We start from the raw sequence: 20,093 nt of genomic DNA, 5'->3' as shown, positions 1-20,093 counted from the left end.
CACTTATTAGCTGTGTGACCCTGGGCAAGTCACTTAACCCTCATTGTCCCGGGAAAAAAAAGTAGTCCAAATACTTCATTTTTTCAGATAAAGAAACTGAGGCTCAGAAAGACTGAGATTGCCAGAAAGGTCACATGGGTAGTAAGCAGGGATGGTGGGATATGGATTTGGGTCTTCATGTTCTTTGCTCTCTCCTTTTTATGGTGTTGCCTATAACCAAGAACTAACCCCCTAGCTCCAGGCTTATGCCTAGAGGCCTATGTTCCCATATACCTGTCAGATATCTTTACCTGGATGTCCCATTGGTCCCACCTTTTCACTCCTCCTTCTCCCTTATCCCCCCCCCCCCAATCAAATCAATCAGTTGTTAAATCCCATGGGATTTACCTTGGCAGTATCTCTCATCTGTTCCCTCCTTCCTTTTCTCATTCTGGCCCTCGCTGCGTCTTAGCCTCCTGAACCCGTGTCCCTGTTTCCATTCTAACCTTCCTTCCTGACCCTCCCTAACCATTCTTCACACCACTTTCCAAATCATGTACGTAGTGCAGCAGTTTGAGTGCATCGCTGGTTCTAAGAGCAGGTGTGATTTTTCTTTTCTGTTTAGCAGGTGTTTGTTTAATCAACGTCGGACGTGGCTGGGGAGGCTCGATCGCTCCAGCCAATCTTCATTTGCCCAGCCTGTCCTTGAAACGACCAGCGCAGACCACGGCAAGCAGGTGCTCCGGGAGCCTCAGGGGTGTTCCCTCCCCTTCCTTCCCCTCCCCTCTCCACGGCTCCCCTCCTCTCCTCCGCCTCTCCGGGACTCTCCCTTCTCTCCCCGCACTTCAGACAAGCTTGTCGGGCTCCAGCCAATAGCCTGGGGATGTCAATTTCACGCCCGCTTAGCGTCACGAAGCGTCACTGCTAAGTGGCAGGCCAGCAGAGGCCCCGCCTCGGAGAGCGAAGCGCTGCACCAGCCGGGAAGAGCCGAGCTGGGGAAGAAATTCGCCGGGGGTCCTGCTCTCCCTCTGGTGGGGGCACGGACCGAGTCCTCCGGCCGAAGCCGCTCGCGGATGGAGGGTGTATAGAGGAAGAGCCGGTGAGTCACACGGACTGAAGGACACAGTCTGGGGCTCGGTTGGGGCGCTCTGGGAAAGTGAGCGTTTGTGTTTATTTTCCCCAAGTAGATGGAAAGTTAATTCATCATCAGTCGTCTCCGATGCTTTTCTCTGTTGGTGTGTGCTCCCTGGTACCGGGCTCATTTTCTGACCCGTGTCGTGGATGAAAAATGCTCTTTCCGAATTGCATCTACCTGGTGGGGGGAGGGGGGTATCTTGTTACCTGATGGAGGGTGATAGCTGGGGTGAAGCAAACCAGGAAGTGAAATGAATTAACTTTGGGGGAAGAAATGACCTCAGGTAGGAAAGGGGCCTGTATTCATGGCCTTAACCCACACTCCGTTCTAGCTGAGGGTTATTTTTTTTTTAACTCTTCTGTTATGGGCCACACCCCAGAGCTTCCCGGATGGCTGCTCCCCTCTCTCTACGCTTGGGGAAATAACCCTGGTCTGGTGTCAGAGAACCCGGGTTCCAGTGGTCCTTCTGATGCTTACCACCTGTGTGACCTTGGGCAAGTCGCAGTTTACTCATCTGTCAAAGGCCTTTGGACTTGGCGGCCTTTCCAGTCTAGCCCTATCAAACCTCCCGTTGTTTTTGCTTCTTTCCCACCCCCATTCACCTGGCTTAGGCTCCCTTCATTCAACAGAGACAAGGTTAAAGCAAAGAACATCTTTGTTGCCTATGTGACAATTTTAAACTGTGGCAATATATTTCCTTTAATAATATTTTCCCTTTAATTAGGCCTGAGAGCTAGAAAAAAGCAAAAAATATCACCTAATAATAGATAACACCTAATAATCCAAGACAGCTGAACCTGAGAGACGGTAAAGTGTCTAACGTCACACAGCCAATGTATTAGGAGAGTGTGGACAGGAACCCTGGCCTCCTGCCTCCTGGTGTGTGGTGTTCCTTTTATCCTGGGCCCGATGGGTGAGAGGAGGTTCCAGGTGCTACAATACCCTCTATTATCTTAATATAGTCTGGGCTGCCTGAATGAGTGGAAACTTTTCTGTGTTTTAGTAGGATTTAGAGAATAAGCATCTCCATCTATATTAAGACCAGGAGATCTATGTATCTTATATGTATTTAGTTATTTCAGTGGTGTCTCCTTTCCATGCAAGCAGTTTAAGGCTTGCAAATCTAGAATTAAATAGAAACTCCCCCACTTGGCATTTAAAGTTCTCCCAAACCTGGCTCCCTTTCCTTCTTTTTCACTTAGGACTCCTCTCCTCTGTCTGCTTCCTTGAGATCTTAAACTGTTTCTTGAATACTTCATACATTAAAAAAAAAAAACTGTTTCTTGGGCTGGTTGTCTTTTCTCCCCTGTCATTGTTTGTATCCCCATCACTTAGCATAATGTCTGGGACATAATAATAAATGCCTGTTGACTGACTGAATGACTAACTCAGAGGAGATGCAGGGACTAGTGGAAACAGAGACAGAGACTCCCCACCCTCACCCCTACCCCAAGCCAGTAGATTTGGGTTATGGGCCTGTTAAGGAGAAGGAAAAACAACTAACTTAAGGAGGGTAGTTTGAGCTTCAGCTGTGAATCCTTCAGCTGTTCCCCTTCCAGCCCTGGGCTATTTTGTAAAAGATGATATTACTCCGGGGCAGCTAGGTGTCGCAGTGGATAAAGCACCAGCCCTGGATTCAGGAGGACCTGAGTTCAAATGTGACCTCAGACACTTGATACTTGCTAGCTGTGTGATCCTGGGCAAGTCACTTAACCCTCATTTCCGCCCCCCCCCCCAAAGATGATATTACTCACTTTGAGAATATATCTCACATGGGAAAGACCAAAATCAAGGAAGAAAGAAAGGCTTGGTCTTTGAAGGACCAGTATGGGGAGATAGACTGGGAAAGGATATTGCATTCAAAAGAGACCTGGGTTCAAATAATACCTCTTACATTTGCTTGGACCCATGGGCAAGTAAGTCATGTAAATTTTCTGAGCATAGTTTCCTCATCTATAGTACTTCCCTTCTGGCTTGTCAGGAGGGTCTCAGGAGATGAAAAATATTTGCAAACCCTTAAAATGCTACCTGAATACCGGCTGGTATTGCAGTGCCCATCCCGTTGTTCCTTGTTTTTGTCGGGGTGGATTATTTTCTTCCCACTAAATGGCCCCTTCCAGTTTCCTGAGATCTCTGTTCCTCTGACCAACTGTATGCATTTAATCCCCACCAGTTGAAAAACTGTAGCAAGGGGGAGTGGTCTGGTTAAAAAGACCCCTGGATTTGGGACAGGAGGAACTAGATCTGAACTCTGCTACTTTGTAGCTACGTGAATCCCTCCTCAGCCTCTCAATTTTCCTACCTGAGCATTTAATAAATATTTAATTAAAAATAAGTGCTTATGGGGCAGCTAGACGGCGCAGTGGGTAGAGCACTGGCCCTGGATTCAGGTGGACCTGAGTTCAAATCCCACCTCAGACACTTAAAACTTACTAGCTGTGTGACCCTGGGCAAGTTACTTAAACCCAATTGCCTCACCAAAAAGAAAAAAAAAAAACAAACAAATTTAAAAAGTGCTTGGGGGCAGCTAGGTGGTGCAGTAGATAAAGTACTGGTCCTCGATTCAGGAGGACCTGAGTTCAAATCCGGCCTCAAACACTTGACACTTAACCAGCTGTGTGACCCTGGGCAAATCACTTAACCCTCATTGCCCTCACAAAAAAAAAGAAAGAAAGAAAAGAAAAGAAAAAACAACAACAAAAATAAGTTCTTGGGTTCTAAGATTTTTGTTTATTTTATTCTGACCTTAAGAAATAAAACAAGCATTTCCATAACATAGGAGAAGAGAAAAAAAAGAAACCGCAAATCAATTATGTACAACTTACTATTCCTTTTAAATATATAATAAAGTTGTCATGGAACTGCTGTAAAAATGAGGGGTTTGAACTCTGGGATACCTTTCACTTCTAAATTCTGTGAACACTATTGTTAAGCCAAAGACTAAAGGAAAGGTTATGATAATAGATGATATTGGTAAGTGTCCCACAAGTCTTTTACATATATATACATATATATATATATTCCAATTACATGTAAAAACAATTGTTAACATTTGTGTTTTTTTAATTTCGGGTTCCAAATTCTCTCCCTCCAACCCTTCCTTCCCCCCATCCTTGAGAAGGTAATTTGATATTGGTCATACATGTGTAGTCATGTAAAACATTTTTAAAATGTTTAATTTTTTCTAATTACATGTAAAAATAATTGTTAACATTCCCCAATGTCTTAAAGTTATTCGAGCTTAGTGTATTTTAAGCTATTAAAGCTTTAAAAACTGCCCTAAGGGCAGCTAGGTGGATAGAGCACTGGCCCTGGATTCAGGAGGACCTGAGTTCAAATCCGGCCTCAGACACTTAACACTTACTAGCTGTGTGACCCTGGGCAAGTCACTTAACCCCAATTGCCCCCCCCAAACCGCCCTAAGACTTTTGGGACGCCCTGTGAAGACTTAGAAGATAAAGTGCACCCTTCTTCTCACAGTAAACATCAGAGACAGCTTTTCCTGCCTCCCCATAATAATAATGATCATCCCCATTTTACGGATCAGAAAACAGGGCCCAAAGAGATAATTTGTCATGCGATTGGTATGAGCGGCTGGATTTGAACCAAGGCCTCCCTTGACTCCAAGTTCCCAGCTATTTTAGGTATACTGTGCCATTAAACCAAGACCCTCCCAATAGAGGATCTCATCTGTTTTGGTCCAGGGACCATCTGGAGGGAACTGTCAGCAATTAACTACCTAACTCATTTGTTTCCCAAGGATCTGTCCTTAATCCTCTTCCTGGGCCTCACTACACAGTCTTCTTTGGCAGTGTCTCACTCCCACAGCTTGAGTTAGCTCCTCTACATGGGGGATGCCAAAATCCATAACTCCAAAATACATCTGCTAACTGTCTATAAGACATCCCCACCTGGGTGTTCTGTGGCCACCCCAAACTCAAAATGTCCAAGATACAGAGGTGGCACAGTTGAGAAAGCTCTACCTGGACTTGGAGTCAACAAGACCTAGGTTCAAATCCTGCCTCATCTGAGTTCAAATCTGGCCTCAGACACTTGACACGTAATAGCTGTGTGACCCTGGGCAAGTCATATAACCCTCATTGCCCCCACAAAAACAAATAAACGAATGAATGAATAAATGGCTGAATAAATAAATAAATGGTTGGATGGATAAATAAATGCATGAAAATAACAAATCCTGCCTCAGACACAACTATGTGAAGGGAAGGCAGTAAGCATTTATATGGCATCCATTGTGTGTCAGACACTGTGCTAAACACTTTTATAAATATTAAATCCTTTGATCTGCACAACAACCCTCTGAGGTGAGGTGCTGTGGTTATCCCCATTTTATAGTTGAAGAAACTGAGACAGATAGAGGTTAAATGACTTGCCCAGGGTCACACAGCTAGGAAGTGTCTGAGACTGGATTTAAACTCAGATCTTCATGACTCTAGTAGCCATTGTTCCACTAGTTGCCTCTCTGGGTAAGTCATGTAACCTCTCTCATTCTCAGTTTCCTCATCTAGTTATAGAAGATTCCTTCCCCTGGAAAAAGGTTTGGAGATCCTGGAAGGAATGACTTGGCAAGAGTTCAGGATTTTCTGCTGCTCTCTGGGTGGGGATGAAAATAGCCAACCATCAGAGGTCATCAATGTAGGGACTCTTCTGGCAGTCTCCATGATACTCAGGCTTCCATAGGGCCCTGCCAGGATAGGAGTTGGGTTCATTTCTTTCTCTGGGAGGAAGATGGATAAACACAGGTGACTCTCTCTGTAGCATAAGGAATTCTTGTTTGGAGAAGGAGATAGAGTATAATGGACACTCAGATGGACTCTGAATCTAGGGAGACTGGGGTATGAATCCTCCAACTGGTACTCACTGTGTGATGGTAGGCTAGTCATTTAACCTCTCAGGAGACCCAAGCCTTATCTGTAATAACGGGGCTAATAGTAGTGGTGGCACCACCCACCTCTCAAGTTGGTTGTGGGGGGGAGATGGGGAGAAGCACTTTATAAATCTCAAAGTACTTGCTATTATTATCATTGAATTAGTGATATCATTAGTAGTAGGAAAACTGCAGATATTCTAGTTAGAACATTGGAGAAAAGGATCATTAAAGGAGGAAAGAAACAGGGAGACATGGAAGGCAGATTTTAAGCATCAAGGACATGAGTAGAAGCTTCATTCATCCAATAAATATTTATTATGCAAGCAATCAACAAGCATTTTAAAGTACCTACTATGTGATAAGTGCTGGAGAGATGAAGACAAAAATTGAGCAGTTTCTGCCTTCTGGAAGCTTTCATTCTATACGAGGTCTTTCCTAGTTGTTCTCCTCTCTCCCCCAGCCATTAATGCTTCTCCTCTAAGGTTAACTTTTACCTTTTCTGTATATATCTTGCACAGACCTTGTTATTTACTTGTTGTCTCCCATTAGAACTTGAAGCCCTAGAGGGCTGGGCTTTTTGCATCCCCGGTGCCTAGAGAACAAGAAGCCTTAATAAATGCTTGTGGGCTGATTCAAGGGGCATTTATTAAATACCCCCGCTGTGAATACAAAGAGAAAAATGAAACGGACCCTGCCCTCAGGAAGTTTACATTCTAATTGGGGGGAAACAACACATACCCATGTTGTTGTTCAGTCATTTCAGAGACACTTTGTGATCCCTATGGGGGTTTTCTTGACAGAGGTACTGGAGTGGTTTGCCACTGGTCTCTACTGGGGTTTGGCAGCCCTGCTGTAGAACATGGGAGGGAGGTTAATAGGACATGGTGGGTTTGGACAAGCAGATTGGAGCCTTGAAGGTCGTCAGATGGGCAGTTTCTACTTCATTCAGCAGAGTCAAGGTTAGAAGTAGAGGTGCAGGGGCAGCTAGATGGCGCAGTGGATAGAGCACCGGCCCTGGATTCAGGAGGACCTGAGTTCAAATCCAGCCTCAGACACTTAACACTTACTAGTTGTGTGACCCTGGGCAAGTCACTTAACTCCAATTGCCTCACTAAAAAAAAAAAAAGAAGTAGAGGTGCAGAGAGGACTGTTAGGAAGATTCCTCTGCAGTAATGGGAAAGGCATTTGAGATTGGATATCAGGGCACAGTAGAGTTGGGAAAACCATTTGAGAGGCTCTTGGGATAGTGATAGTCTTGGTATGTGTGATTGTAACTGTACATTGGTCTTAGGTGGCAGGGCTGGGCTTGCTGTTTCCTTATTGAGTGACTTTTTTTTTTTTGGTGGGGCACTGAGGTTTAAGTGACTTCCCAGGGTCACACAGCTAGTAAATGTCAACTCTCTGAGGCCGGATTTGAACTCAGGTCCTCCCAAATTCAGGGCCGGTGCTTTATCCACTGTGACACCTAGCTACCCCCTCTGGGTGACTTTTTAATGCCCTTTAACTCTAAGGCATCCAAAGAGGTTTAAACCCATACCACTACTTAGGAGAACTCCCCTTGAAGAAAGAGGTCAACTCTTCTCTGAGTGCTGTTAAGAAACAGACCTATTGGTCAGCAAAGGGCAACTTGGAGGTCCATCATCTGATATGGTGCCTCAAATACAGTAGGTGACTAATTAATGTTGATGGATCGGTTGATGAAGGAATGAATAAATGACTTGAAGTTTCTTTTGCCTAGCAATGAAAAGATGAAGCCTGGGAAGTGGTAAAAAGCTCAGAAGGGAAGATGGACTCTGGTGTCCGCCTCACCTAAAGTCTTCCACCTGAAAGCATTTTCAGTTACCAAGTGAGAGCCAAGAAGACATGTGTGCATAGACACAACCATGGAAGGAGCCAACAGCCCCGATCTGCAGCTCCAGCAACTCCCACCCACCAGCATGACTGTCTCGGTCAATGAAGTTTCTTTCTCTTACAAGGCAAGGACTTTTTCATCTTTTCATTTAAAAAAATATCTTTCCTGGAGAATTTAATATTTCTTTTGATGGCTTTCATAGGAGATTTTGCTGTATACCGAATCACTTTTTCTAGGTTATTTATAGATTTAGAGCAAGAAGGAACTTCGGAGGGCCTTCGTTTTAGAGATGGAGAAATTTGAGGCCCCCAAGAGATTAAGTGACTTGTCCAAGGTTGCATAAGTTGGAACCGGGATTTGGGCCCAGGTCTCTTGACATCAGAGTCAGTGGTCCTACTTTACCAGGCTAAGGCTTATAGATTATCGAAGCCAACAGCCTCACTTTTCAAGTGAGGAAACTGAGGCTCAGAAATTTTTGCTCAAGATTGTATAGTGAGGGAATGGAAGAGCTGGCATTTGAAGCCAGATCTTCTGACCCCTCAGGTTCACTGCTCTACATCAGCCATCTCTGTTTCCTAGCGAGAGAAACTGAGGCCAGGAGATCAGAATGGTATAACCATTAGCTAAACAATCATAGTTTTTAGAGAGATTATCATATATGACAGAACAACATGGTTCTTACAGTCATTTGAGATATAGTGCAGTGTCCTCATGTGTATAATGGGTATCATATTTCTTGTCTCCTCAAGGGGTGGAGGGGATGGGGGGCAGAATTTGGAACTAAAGATAAAAATTAATTTTAATTTTTAAAAGTATTTATTTTATTCTGAACTTAAATGAAACAAACATTTCCATAATACATTAGAATAGTATTAGAGAATAATCCCTCCCCTCCCCAAGATGGCAAACTAAAAATTAATTTTTAAAAAGATGGTCAGTGCAGGGTATTCCTCCTTGAAGGGGAAACAGGAAGGAAGGAAAGAAAGAAAGGAAGGGAGGGAGGGAGGGAGAAAAAAGGAAGGAAGGAAGGAAGGAAGGAAAGGAAGGGAGGGAGAAAAAAGGAAGGAAGGAAGGTAGGGAAGGGAGAAAAAAGGAAGAAAGGGAGGGAGTGAAGGGATGAAAGAAGGAAAGGAAGGGAGGGAGGGAGAAAAAGAAAGGAAGGAAAAAAGGAGGGAGGGAAGAGGAAAAAAGGAAGAAAGGAAGAGAGGAAATGAAGGGAGGGAGGAAAAAGAAAGAAAGGGAGGGAAGGGAGGAAAAAGGAAGGAAGAAAGAGAGAAAAGAAAGAGAAAGATCTCTTTCCTTTTTATTCCGTCTGGTCTGAAACTTACTATTCTAATCATGAATATGAAAATTATTCAACCGAATGAACACTTTTGCAGTCATTCTGTAGCAATGGTTGAGGCAGTTACCTTGTGAGTCAGTCAGTCCATAAACATCTGTTAAGTACCTACTATGTGCAAGGCACTGTGCTAAGCATAGGAAAGCCAAAGAAAGACAGTCCTTGCCTTCAGGGAGCTCCAGTCTAATGAGGTAAGCAGCATACAAATACGGTGTAAAACAAAATGTATAGACAGGATCAGTTGGAGGTAATTAACAGAAGGGACACCAGGGCAGACTTCTTGAAATCCTTCTTCTGACACCTCCAGGTTGTATGACCCCCAGAAAGTCATCGCATGTCTCTGAGCCTCAGTTTTGTCACCTGCAGAATGGGGACACTATTACCTGCAGCGCTTACCTCCCAGGGTTGTTGTGAGGCTCAAACAGGATATGGTACATACTGTGCTTTGAAAACATTCAAGCAGACAATGGCGATTATTATCATATTCAGGAATGACCTTTCTCTCAAGGCAGAGGGATAACAGTAGCTCACATTTCTGTGACATGTGACTTCACACAACTCTCTGTATTTTCAGGCATTATTTCATACATAGAATCTAAGGTTCAGTCAGTCAGTCTACAAGCATTTATTAAGTACCTACTGTGTGCCAGGCACTAAGGATACCAAAAAAAAAAGCAAAAACACAACCCTTGCTCTCAAGGAGCTCATAGTCCAAGGGAGTACACTGGAGCAGTTTGCCATTTCCTTCTCCAGCTCATTTGACAGAGGAGGAAACTGAGGGAAACAGGGTTAAGTGACTTGCCCAGAGTCACACAGCTAGTAAGTGTCTGAGGCTGAATTTGAACTCAGGTCTTCTTCACTCCCAGGTCCGGCGCTCTAACCACTGAGCCACCTAGATACTCTTGCCTAGCATATAGTAGGTGCTTAAAACATGTTCATAGAATTAAATGAAGCTAGATAATCCAAGCCCCCAAACATTTATTGAGCATTTTATTTATTATGTGGGCTGGGGAAACAAAGATTAAACAGAAAAGAATCCCCTGCCCTCAAGAGACTTATATTCTGCTAGGAACATGAAAACATCTGTTTATGCATGGCCATTTGAGGGGAGAGAAGATGCTAAGTCAGGGAATCCAGCAAGGCCTCACAGAGCAACCCTAAGGAAACCAGGGATTCTCAGAGCAGAAGCAAGGAGAGTCTGCTTTCTAAGATTTGGGGGCCAGAGAAGAAATGGCTTGTGCAAAGACAAGCGAGAGAGGACAGATGCCAAGCTCAGAGAACAGCAAATGGGCCCACTTGGCCAGAACATAGAGAATGCCAAGGGGAATGACAGGAAATGGAGCTGGAAAGGTAGTTGGAGCCAGACTGTGAGTGGGATCCTCAGTGCCAAGCTGAGGAGGCAATGAGGAGCTGCTGCACGTCCTCCAGAACCCGGTGACGCGGTCAGCCTTATGCCTTAGGAATATTTGGTAAATATTTAAGGAAGACGAATGAGAGGAGGGTCGTGGGGTCAGATTCAGAGCGAGGCCATCTAGCCCAATAGACCCCTCATTTTACAAACAAAGAAACCGAGGCCCAGGGATCTGCTCAAGGTCAGGCAAAGGAATAAGTGGCAGAGCCAGAATTTGGGAGTGATTAGAAAGCAGAGTCCAATCATCTAATTATCCAAAATCATGAGGCTGTTAACAATAGTCCTGGTGAGAGGCGGTAAGAGCTGAACTCTGATGACTGTGGGATGATTAAAGGGAAGGGGATAGAATCAAGATATATTTTGGAGGTAGAATCAATAAGACATCACCACTGAGCGAGGACAAAGGGAGAAGGAAGAATTGAGGTTGAAGTTCTGGGTGACTGGGAAATTGGGAAGTTCCCTCATTAGAGATAGGGAAGGTGGGAAGATAGATGGATGTCAGGGGTTGTGGTCAAAATCTTCATATACACTGTTATATTTATATATTTTATATGTGCTCTATGATAGATAGATAAACAGATAAATAGACAAGACTGATACACAAAAAGACAGACAGATAAACGAATAGATACTATACAAAACTAAATATATGTATATATTTGTAAATCTTTTCTATCTTTTCCCTGTTTATCATTCTTTTTCCAATTTCTTCCTTGGGTCTCTTCCAAATTTTCTCTTTTTTTCTTCCCCAATTACATGTTAAAACAATTTTTTAATATTTGGATTCTTTTTTTTTAAAGTTTTGAGTTCCAAAGTCCATCCCTTGCTCCCTTCGCCCCTCCCCAAGATGGTAAGCAATCCGATATAGGTTGTACATGTGTAATCCTGTTTGATTGTAAGCCTTCTCCTAACTTCTAAGAATCCTCATCATTGAGTAGACTCCTCATGCTGTCTTTGCCCCTCATAGCCTCTGTGGCATTTCCAACTCCAGCTATATTACACGAGTCTTTCCCTCTCTTCCATCATTAGTAAATAAACAGTTATGAAGCACCTACTATGTGCCATGCACTAGAAAAATAATAGCTAACATTTACATGGCACTTACTATGTGCCAAGGGCAGCCAGGTACCATAGAGTTCCAGGCCTGGAGTCAGGAAGACCTGAGTTCAAATCCGGCCTCAGACACTCACTAGCCATGTGACCCTGGGCAAGTCCCTTAACCCTGTTTGCCTCATCTTCCTCATCTGTCAAATGAGTTGAAGAAGCCCATGGCAAACCACTCCAGTATCTTTGCCAAGAAAAACCCAAATGAGGTCATGAAGAATCAGACACAATCAAAAAATGACTGAACAACAACAATGTGCCAGGCACTGTGCTAAGTGCTTTACAATTATTATCTCATTCGAGCCTCACAATAAATCCAGGAGGGAGGTGCTGTTATTATCCCCTTTTTGCAGTTGAGGAAACTGAGGCAAATAGCAGGTGACTTGCCCAAGGTTGCACAGCTAGTAATTGTCTGAGGCTGGATTTGAACTTGGATCTTCCTGATTCGAGGCCTGGTGTTCTATCCACTGTACTACCTAGCTGCCTGTGGTCATTCATGAATGTGTCCAGATCTTCCTTGGTGAAATTATCCTGAGTATGATGCATCATTTGCAAAAAGTGAAGAGCAATTCAAATCTGTTTGATGGGCAGAAGTTACACGGAGGCAGATTTGGGTCCGATATTTTTTGAACAATAAGATTTTAGGATAATAGCTCATGTTTATGTGCTGCTTTATAGTTTACACAAAATCTTTTGGGGTTTTGTTTCATTTTGTTTTGTGGTACAGACAATATCCTCATTTTACAGGTAGGGAAACTGAGGCTTAGAAAAATATAGCAACTTGTCCAAGGTCAAGGACTTGTCCACATTAGTGAGTGGCAGAGCCAGAAGCGAAACCTTAGGTCTTTTACTCCAAGACATGAGTTATTTCCAGTGTACCTGATTATAGCTTAATCTCTCAAGGTTCTTTCTTAAGCCCAGATACCCTGTTGTTCAAAATATAGGCCACACCTGTAAAATCTAGCACAGAATTTAGTGATAGGTCTTACTCAGTTTTGTTTTGTTTTGTTTTTTAAACATGGCACAATTAAGGGGAAATCTGCAATTCATTTTTGGACCAAAACATGAATAATAGGGATCATTAGAATGTAAGCCTTGTGAGGGCAGGAACTTTTTTTTGTTTTACCTTTATATCCTTGGCACCTAGAACAGTGCACATAAATAGGCATATAGTAAATGCTTGTTGGATTGAACTGAATTATTGAATTGATTTAATTTTTTAGTATGGATTGGACTGAATGCCCAGTGAGGTCCCTTCTGACGCTGAGTAACTACAAAGTGTTGTGTGTTTCTGAAATATTTAACTCAATATAACAGACCTGTTTTTCAGATCAGACCAGACATTAGTACCTGTACCCCTTACCCCTTCTTCTCTCCTCCCCCGCCCAAGACAGAACCTCATTCAACAAACATTTATTCATCCAGACTAGTTGTGCTTTTTAAATAGCTGTCCCATAAAGAAATAGGGTGAAGGAGCTCAGAGAGAATTCAAGGGAGAGAGAGCCTTGCCTGGGATATAATCGTCTCTTTTTGGATAGATTGCAGAAGCCTTGGACCAAGTGAATGAGCTCTCTGTGAGTGCGCCCTCTTGGTAGCACTGGGAATTTACACTCGGAGAAACACAAGGGACATTTCAGCCTAAGCGGATGGCTGAGGTGGAGGGAGAAGGAGCGGGCACTATTTTGGGGTGTTTGGATCCAAAGCTGATAAACCAGTGAATGGTAATTATGTTCCTCTTTGTACCACTGAATAGTAAGTGTGTGGTTCTTTGTGCAGGGTTTAGAAAGTGCCTCATTCTTGGTAACATTAAAGTGGGTTATGGCTGCCTTGATGAGCTTTCTAATAGATTCCCGTTTGAATGGCAAGTTCATTTCACTTCAAGGGACATTGACTCCATGCCAGGTACTGTGGTGGGCCCTGGCAGTGCAAATATTAAAATAAACAGGCTTGCCCTCAAAGAACTTGTTGTTGTTCAGTCCTTTTTTAGTCATATCCAGATTCATGGACCCATTTGGGGTTTTCTTGGCAAAGATGCTAGAGTTTGCCATTTCCTTCTCCAGTTCATTTTACAGATGAGGAAATGGAGGCAAACAGGGTAAAGTGACTTACCCAGGGTCACACAGCTAGAAGTGTCTGAGGCCAGATTTGAACTCAGAAAGATGAGTCTTCCTGACTCCAGACCTGGCACTCTATGTACTATGGTGCCTCCATCTAACCCAATACCCTCATTTTATAGATAAGAAAACTGAGTCCATTAAGTTAGTTGCCCAGGGACAAATAACTTAGTGTCTAAGATAGGATTTTAATCATGGATATGCTGGTAAATGTTTAACAATCAGCTGTTTGAAAACAATATACTTTAAAGTTTATTGGGGGGGGAGGGTAAAGCTAGGTGGTATAGTGGATTCAGGAGGACCTGAGTTCAAATCCGGGCTCAAACACTTGACACACTGGCTGTGTGACCCTGGGCAAGTCACTTAACCCTCATTGCCCAGCAAAAAAAAAAGAGAGAGAGAGATACTAAAGTTTATTCGGCATCATTACCATTTCCTCCTTTACTTCCTAAAAATTTGTACAATTGGTAAAGCAGGCCCTGATTCTTAATTTGCTCATTTCCAAGGTATAAGTGCCCGCACTGAATATTGAAAATTTAGCAATCAAGGAAAGAATCAGGCTCCAGCACCGCCCCCCCGCCTCCTGATTTTAACCCAGTTCTTCACGACTCCTTGTCTGGTGTTCTGTCCAGTAAGCCATGCTGTCTCTGTGGCTCTGGAGGCCTGAACTAGGGCCAGTGGGTAGAAAGCAGAGGAAGACAGCTTTGGGCTCAATATAAAGTCAATTAAAAAAGCATTTACTGATTTCCCACCATATGCTAGGCACTGTGTTACGCACTGAATTTACAAAGACAATAATAGCTAGTATATGCATGTATGCACCCAAACTCACATAAACTAGCTATATGTATATATATATATATAGTATGTATGTGCATGTGAATATGCACATGTGTGTATATAAATATACGTACACGTGTATATATGTGTGTGTGTATATATATATATATATATATATATGAATGAAGAGGAGAGAGATAAAAGAAGGGAAGAGGAGAGGAGAGGGAGAAAGCAGGAAGGAAGGGATGGAAAGGGGGAGGAGAAGGCTTTGAAGTTTGCAAAACACTTTCCAAGTATGACCTTATTTGTTCCTCACAAGGACCCTGTGAGGTAGGTGCTATTGTTATCCCCATTGCACAGATGAGTAAAACTAAGGCTCAAAGACCTCTGGAAACTTGCTACTAAGTACTTTGAGGCAGGATTCCAACTTGGTCTTTGTGACTTCAAGTTCAGGGCTCTCTTGTCTGGGCTGACACAAGACAAAAGACAGAAGTGAATTCTTCAGAGAGTCGATGTTCTGTAATAAACCCCAGCAATGTAGGGGTGGAGGAGAGCACAGCCGTGGGAGACTCGGGTAAAACTCCCAATCAGCAATAGGCAGAGAGGGATAAAGAAGAGGCATCGCTGTCTGTCTTGCTGATGCTCCCCAGGGACTGTGGGACTTTTCCATCTGACTTACAGCTGAAACCTCCCGTGTGTGTTGTTTCCCCTATTAAAATGTCAAGAACGGGGATCTTCTTACTCCTCTATTTGTGCTTAGCGTGTAGTTAACGATTAAATGCTTTATACGTTCATTCATTGGAATGAGCCTCCTGATGAGGTTGGGAGCCTCCCCATCCCTGGAGCTTTTTATTCAGAGACCGGAAGGACCGGACCCCATGGGAAAGGTTCAGGGAAGAGGCCCCTTGGGATCCTTTGTAACCCTGAGATTCTATCATTTCAGACCACGGTGGGGAAGGGAGCTTCTGAAGAGGGGGCGGGAAGGCCACATTTCTTGGAAGCCTGAAATGTCAGGATGGTGGCCTTTAGCCATCCCACCTTCCCCCCAGCCGACCCAAGTTACAGGTGGCAGAGACAGCCAGAGGTGACACAGTTGCACTGTGTCTTCTCGATGTTTGATCAACCACTCCTTGGAGGCAAGCAGGGTGAATTTAATACGGACTTGCTTTCTGTACTGTGCCCAGTAGCTTGTGGGTGTCAGTAAATATTAAGTGATGGCAGCTTAATCAGCTTGGCATTTAAATAGATAGTGTCATTAGCAGAAGAGATGCAGGCCTTCAGAATATATAATTAGAGTTGAGTTTATAGTCAAATGACAATTTCTACTAACAGGCCAATTTTTTTTTTCTTGCTTTCCCTCTTAGTATAAAATGTATTCTCTTCAAAATAAAAGAGTTTGTCATTTTTTTTTTAGGTAGTAGAAGAGCATAGAATCATGGAGTCTCTGAGCTGATAGTGGAACAGAGAATGCCAGAGCTGGGAGGGGACTTAGGACATAGAATATTAGAGCTGGGAGGGCCCTTAGAACACAGGATATCAGGGCCATACATTAAATAAACCACATCAGATAGCACTAATGCCTTAAGGCATTAGCTTATTTAAACTTTCCTGGAGGGGTAACTAGTTGGAAGCAAGACTTGATTTACAGCAGGGAAGAAGAGAAAAATCCTGTCTTGGTCACAGAGCCCTGCCAGAGTTCAGGTGTCTTCCCAGTGTCCCACACTGCTTCCCGAGTAGCATACTTAAATGGCATTTGGGCCAGGGTCAGCTGTGGGTCTCAGCTGGACCATCACTTCTCCCTGCCCATTGCCTACTGGGTATTTTTTTCAATAATAATAGTATTTTATTTTTTCCAATTACATGTAAAGATAGTTTTCAACATTTCTTTTTTATAAATTGTGAGTTCTAAATTTTTCTCCTTCCCTCTGCCCCTCCCCAAGACAGAAAGCAATCTGATATAGGTTTTATATATACAATCACATAAAACACGAGTCATGTGAAAAAAGAATCAGAACAAAAGGGGGAAACTTCAAAAAAGAAAAAAAAATAGAAACAGCGTGGTTCAATCTGCATTCAGAATCCACAATTCTTTTTTCTGGATGTAGAGAACTTTTTCCATCATGAGTCCTTTGGAATTGTCTTGGATGATTGTATTGCTAAGAAGTGCTAAGTCTACTGCAGTTGATCATCATGCAATGTTGCTGTTACTGAATATTCTCCTGGTTCTGCTCACTTCACTCAGTATCAGTCCACTTAAGTTTTTCCAGGTTTTTCTGAAATCTGTCTGCTCATCATTTCTTATAGCATAACAGTATTCCATTACATTCATATACCACAACTTGTTCAACCATTGCCCAATTGATGGGCATTCCCTCCGTTTCCAATTCTTTGCCACCACAAAGAGAGCTGCCATAAATATTTTTGTACACGTGGGTCCTTTTCCTTCTTTTATGATCTCTTTGGGATACAGACCTAGTTGTGGTATTACTGGGTCAAAGGGTCACAGCTCCATAGCCCTTTGGGCATAGTTCCAAATTGCTCTCCAGAATGACTAGATCAGTTCACAACTCCACCAGCAATGCATTAGTGTTCCAATTTTTCTACAGCTTCTCCAACATTTATCATTTTCCTTTTTTGTCATATTAGCCAATTTGATAGGTGTGAGATGGTACCTCAGAGTTATTTTAATTTGTATTTCTCTAGTTAATAATGATTTAGAGTATTTTTCATATGTCAATAAATAGCTTTGATTTCTTCATCTGAAAACTACCTGTTCATATCCTTAGACCATTTCTCAATTGGGGAATGAGTAGCATTTTTATAAATTTGATTTAGTTCCCTCTATATTTTAGAAATGAGGCCTTTATCAGAAACACTGGCTGTAAAAATTGTTCCCCAACTTTCTGTTTTCCTTCTTATCTTGTCTACGTTGCTTCTGTTTGTAGAAAATCTTTTTAATTGAATATAATCAAAATGATCCAGTACCACCAGTACCAAATGGTTTTGATGACTGCCGCTTTACAGTATAGCTTTAGATTTGTTTCAGCTAGCCCACCTTCCTGTGCATTTTTTTTTTCATTAGTTCCCATGATATTCTTGACCTTTTGTTCTTCCAGATGAATCCCGCTGGGTATTTGAAATGCTGGTTAGCCACAGGGAGAGGAGCAAGCCCAAGTTAACCCATGATAAGCTCTCTTCAGGACAAGTCAATATCCAGGGAAAGGGGAGGGAAGGCACATTGTTTCTTCCTTTGCAAGCAGGAGGATAGCCAAAACCACTGTGTTTGCAATTTCAGAGGCTGCCAGCCTCCACAAGCTGAAGAAGGCCTGCCTCTTCATCATACACCTCCTATGCACATTTTTTTTCCCATTAATACAATCCTCTCCTTGTAATTTTCTCAATAAAGAGAAAGCTTAGTAGCAGAGAAGCAGGAGTCAAAAGAATGGGGTTGGAATCATAGGATCACAGCTGGAAGGGACCTCAGAGGTAGGTGACTTGTCCAAGATCACACAGGAAGTAACATGTCACAATTAGCCTTAAACTTATTGTGTACAGCTCTTCATGACCCCATCTGGGGTTTTCCTGGCAAAGCTACAGGAGTGGATTGCCATTTCCTCCTCCAGTTCATTTTACAGATGGGAAAACTGACGCAAACAGGGTGACCTAGGGTCACACAGGTGGGAAGTGTCTGAAGCCAGATTTGAACTCAGGAAGATTTGCATCTTCCTGATTCCAAGCCCAGCGCCCTATCCCCTGTGCCTAGCAGGGCACATCTGGCTTCTAATCCAGTCCTTTTTTGACTGTACCCTCAGTCTCCTATTTGTATGACCTCTGTGACAGGTCCCTTGGCCTCAGTTCTTCATCTCAAAATTGGGAAGAATGCTGATAGAGGGCAGACTACAAAAGTGGATAGTTCCCCATACCTTCGGTTACAATTACGATTTTACTTTTTTTTTTTTTAATTGAAAGGTCCAATTCAAGAAATGAGAGCAAAGGAAAGTTCACGGTCTCAGAGGTTCATGGAGCTAAAGGGGACCCATCAGGTTCAACCCCTTTGTTTTTAGGTGAGGAAATTGAGACCCGGGGAGGTTATTTATTGGGCAATGACTGATGTGTCACTACAGAATGTATCAATCGTTTTGTTTTCACTGGTCAATCCAATGTACCCTTCAGTTACTTCTGTCAGAGGCTGGGATATTCTAGGAAGGCTTCAGGGAGGGTGGGACCTTTGGTCTGTAGCTAAGACCGGCGCAGGGAACCAACAGCCCAGCCTTTGTTTGTACTTTAGATCCGGGCTGGCGTCACCTTTGTGTGGGTTGTTTTTTTTATGGTTTTCACAGTGATATTTGAGACCACCGCTTGAGCTTTCCCAGGGGAGGTGAAGCCACAGAGGAAGTAATCATAATAATGGCAGGGATTTACAGAAGTGTTTTGGGAGAATTTTACATTATCCGATCATTAGAACTTCAAGAACAGCCCCGTGTGATAGCCATTTTACAGGTGAGGAAACTGAGGTTGAGAGGGTTAAAGTGATTTTTGCCCGTGGCCAAATAGCTAGTGAGAAGCTCCAGAGGCAGCATCACCTCCAGCCAGTTGCTCCTTGTGGGCAGGGGCCATCTGACTTTTCACTGTGTGTTTCCAGCCCTTTGTTCAGGGCCTGGTCAAGAGTAGGTACTAAATAATTGTTGACCGATTGATTACTCGTGCATTTGTCGTATTCCCCCAGTAGTATATAAGCCCACCGAGGGCAGGGACCATTTAATTTCTGTCTTTGTCTCTCCAGTGCTTAGCCTATAGTAAGTACTCGCTGATCGATTAGTTGATTAGACCGGAGAGCTGGTGACAAGCCACTGTTGTAGAGAGAGGAAAGATGAAAGGAAGATGACACCCCAGCCCAAGACTGAGCTGCCCCAATGTGTCAGAGGGAAAACTGGGACCGCAATGGAGTGGTTTCCTGGCCCAGGACAAAGCTTTGACTGAGTGATCTTTAAGGTTCGAGGTTTTGCAAGGACAGAACCAAGGGCTGGGCTCTGATTGTTAGATGGAATGCATGAGTAAAAGCATAATGGGTGTAATAAACAGAGGCTGCCAGTAGGTCGAGTAGATCCCCTATGAAGGATTTAATGGAAAGACATGGACAGATATCACAAGGGATCATTTTCATAAATACAAGATGGTGGAGAGATAACAAGGCAACTTTGTACCCGATAAAAACCTAGGGGGGTTTTGGAGTCAGTAAGACCCGAGTCAAATCCAGTCTCAGACACTTACTAGCTGTTTCACGCTGGGCAAGGCATCTGTTTGCCTCAGTTTTCCCCATCTATAAAATGGGAATAAAAATAGCACCCATACGCCAGGGTTGTTGTGAGGATCTAATGGTTTCCTACCATCTGTGTACTATGGATCCATTTAGACCTTTGAGAATTACCTTTGAGGTCCAAATGGATCCAAAGTACACGGATGGCAGGAAAATAATAATAATAATAAT

General features: G+C 43.2%; 1 protein-coding gene across 3 annotated transcripts in view; it reads left to right on the top strand.

Annotated features, from left to right (window-relative positions):
• The first annotated feature begins 922 nt into the window (after positions 1–922).
• The window catches only part of NIPAL3 (NIPA like domain containing 3), a 58,528-nt gene continuing 39,357 nt past the window's right edge, over positions 923–20,093 (top strand). For all 3 annotated transcript variants that reach the window (XM_043994193.1, XM_043994192.1, XM_043994194.1), the window contains exons 1-2: positions 923–1,078; positions 7,744–7,981. In XM_043994193.1, coding sequence (XP_043850128.1) covers positions 7,889–7,981 — 93 coding nt within the window. In that variant the 5' untranslated portion in view covers positions 923–1,078; positions 7,744–7,888. The remainder of the gene's footprint in view (positions 1,079–7,743; positions 7,982–20,093) is intronic.

This window comes from Dromiciops gliroides, chromosome 3 (assembly GCF_019393635.1).
Source record: "Dromiciops gliroides isolate mDroGli1 chromosome 3, mDroGli1.pri, whole genome shotgun sequence".
In the NCBI taxonomy this organism is placed as follows: domain Eukaryota; kingdom Metazoa; phylum Chordata; class Mammalia; order Microbiotheria; family Microbiotheriidae; genus Dromiciops; species Dromiciops gliroides.
This window is presented reverse-complemented; position numbering and strand designations above follow the sequence as displayed.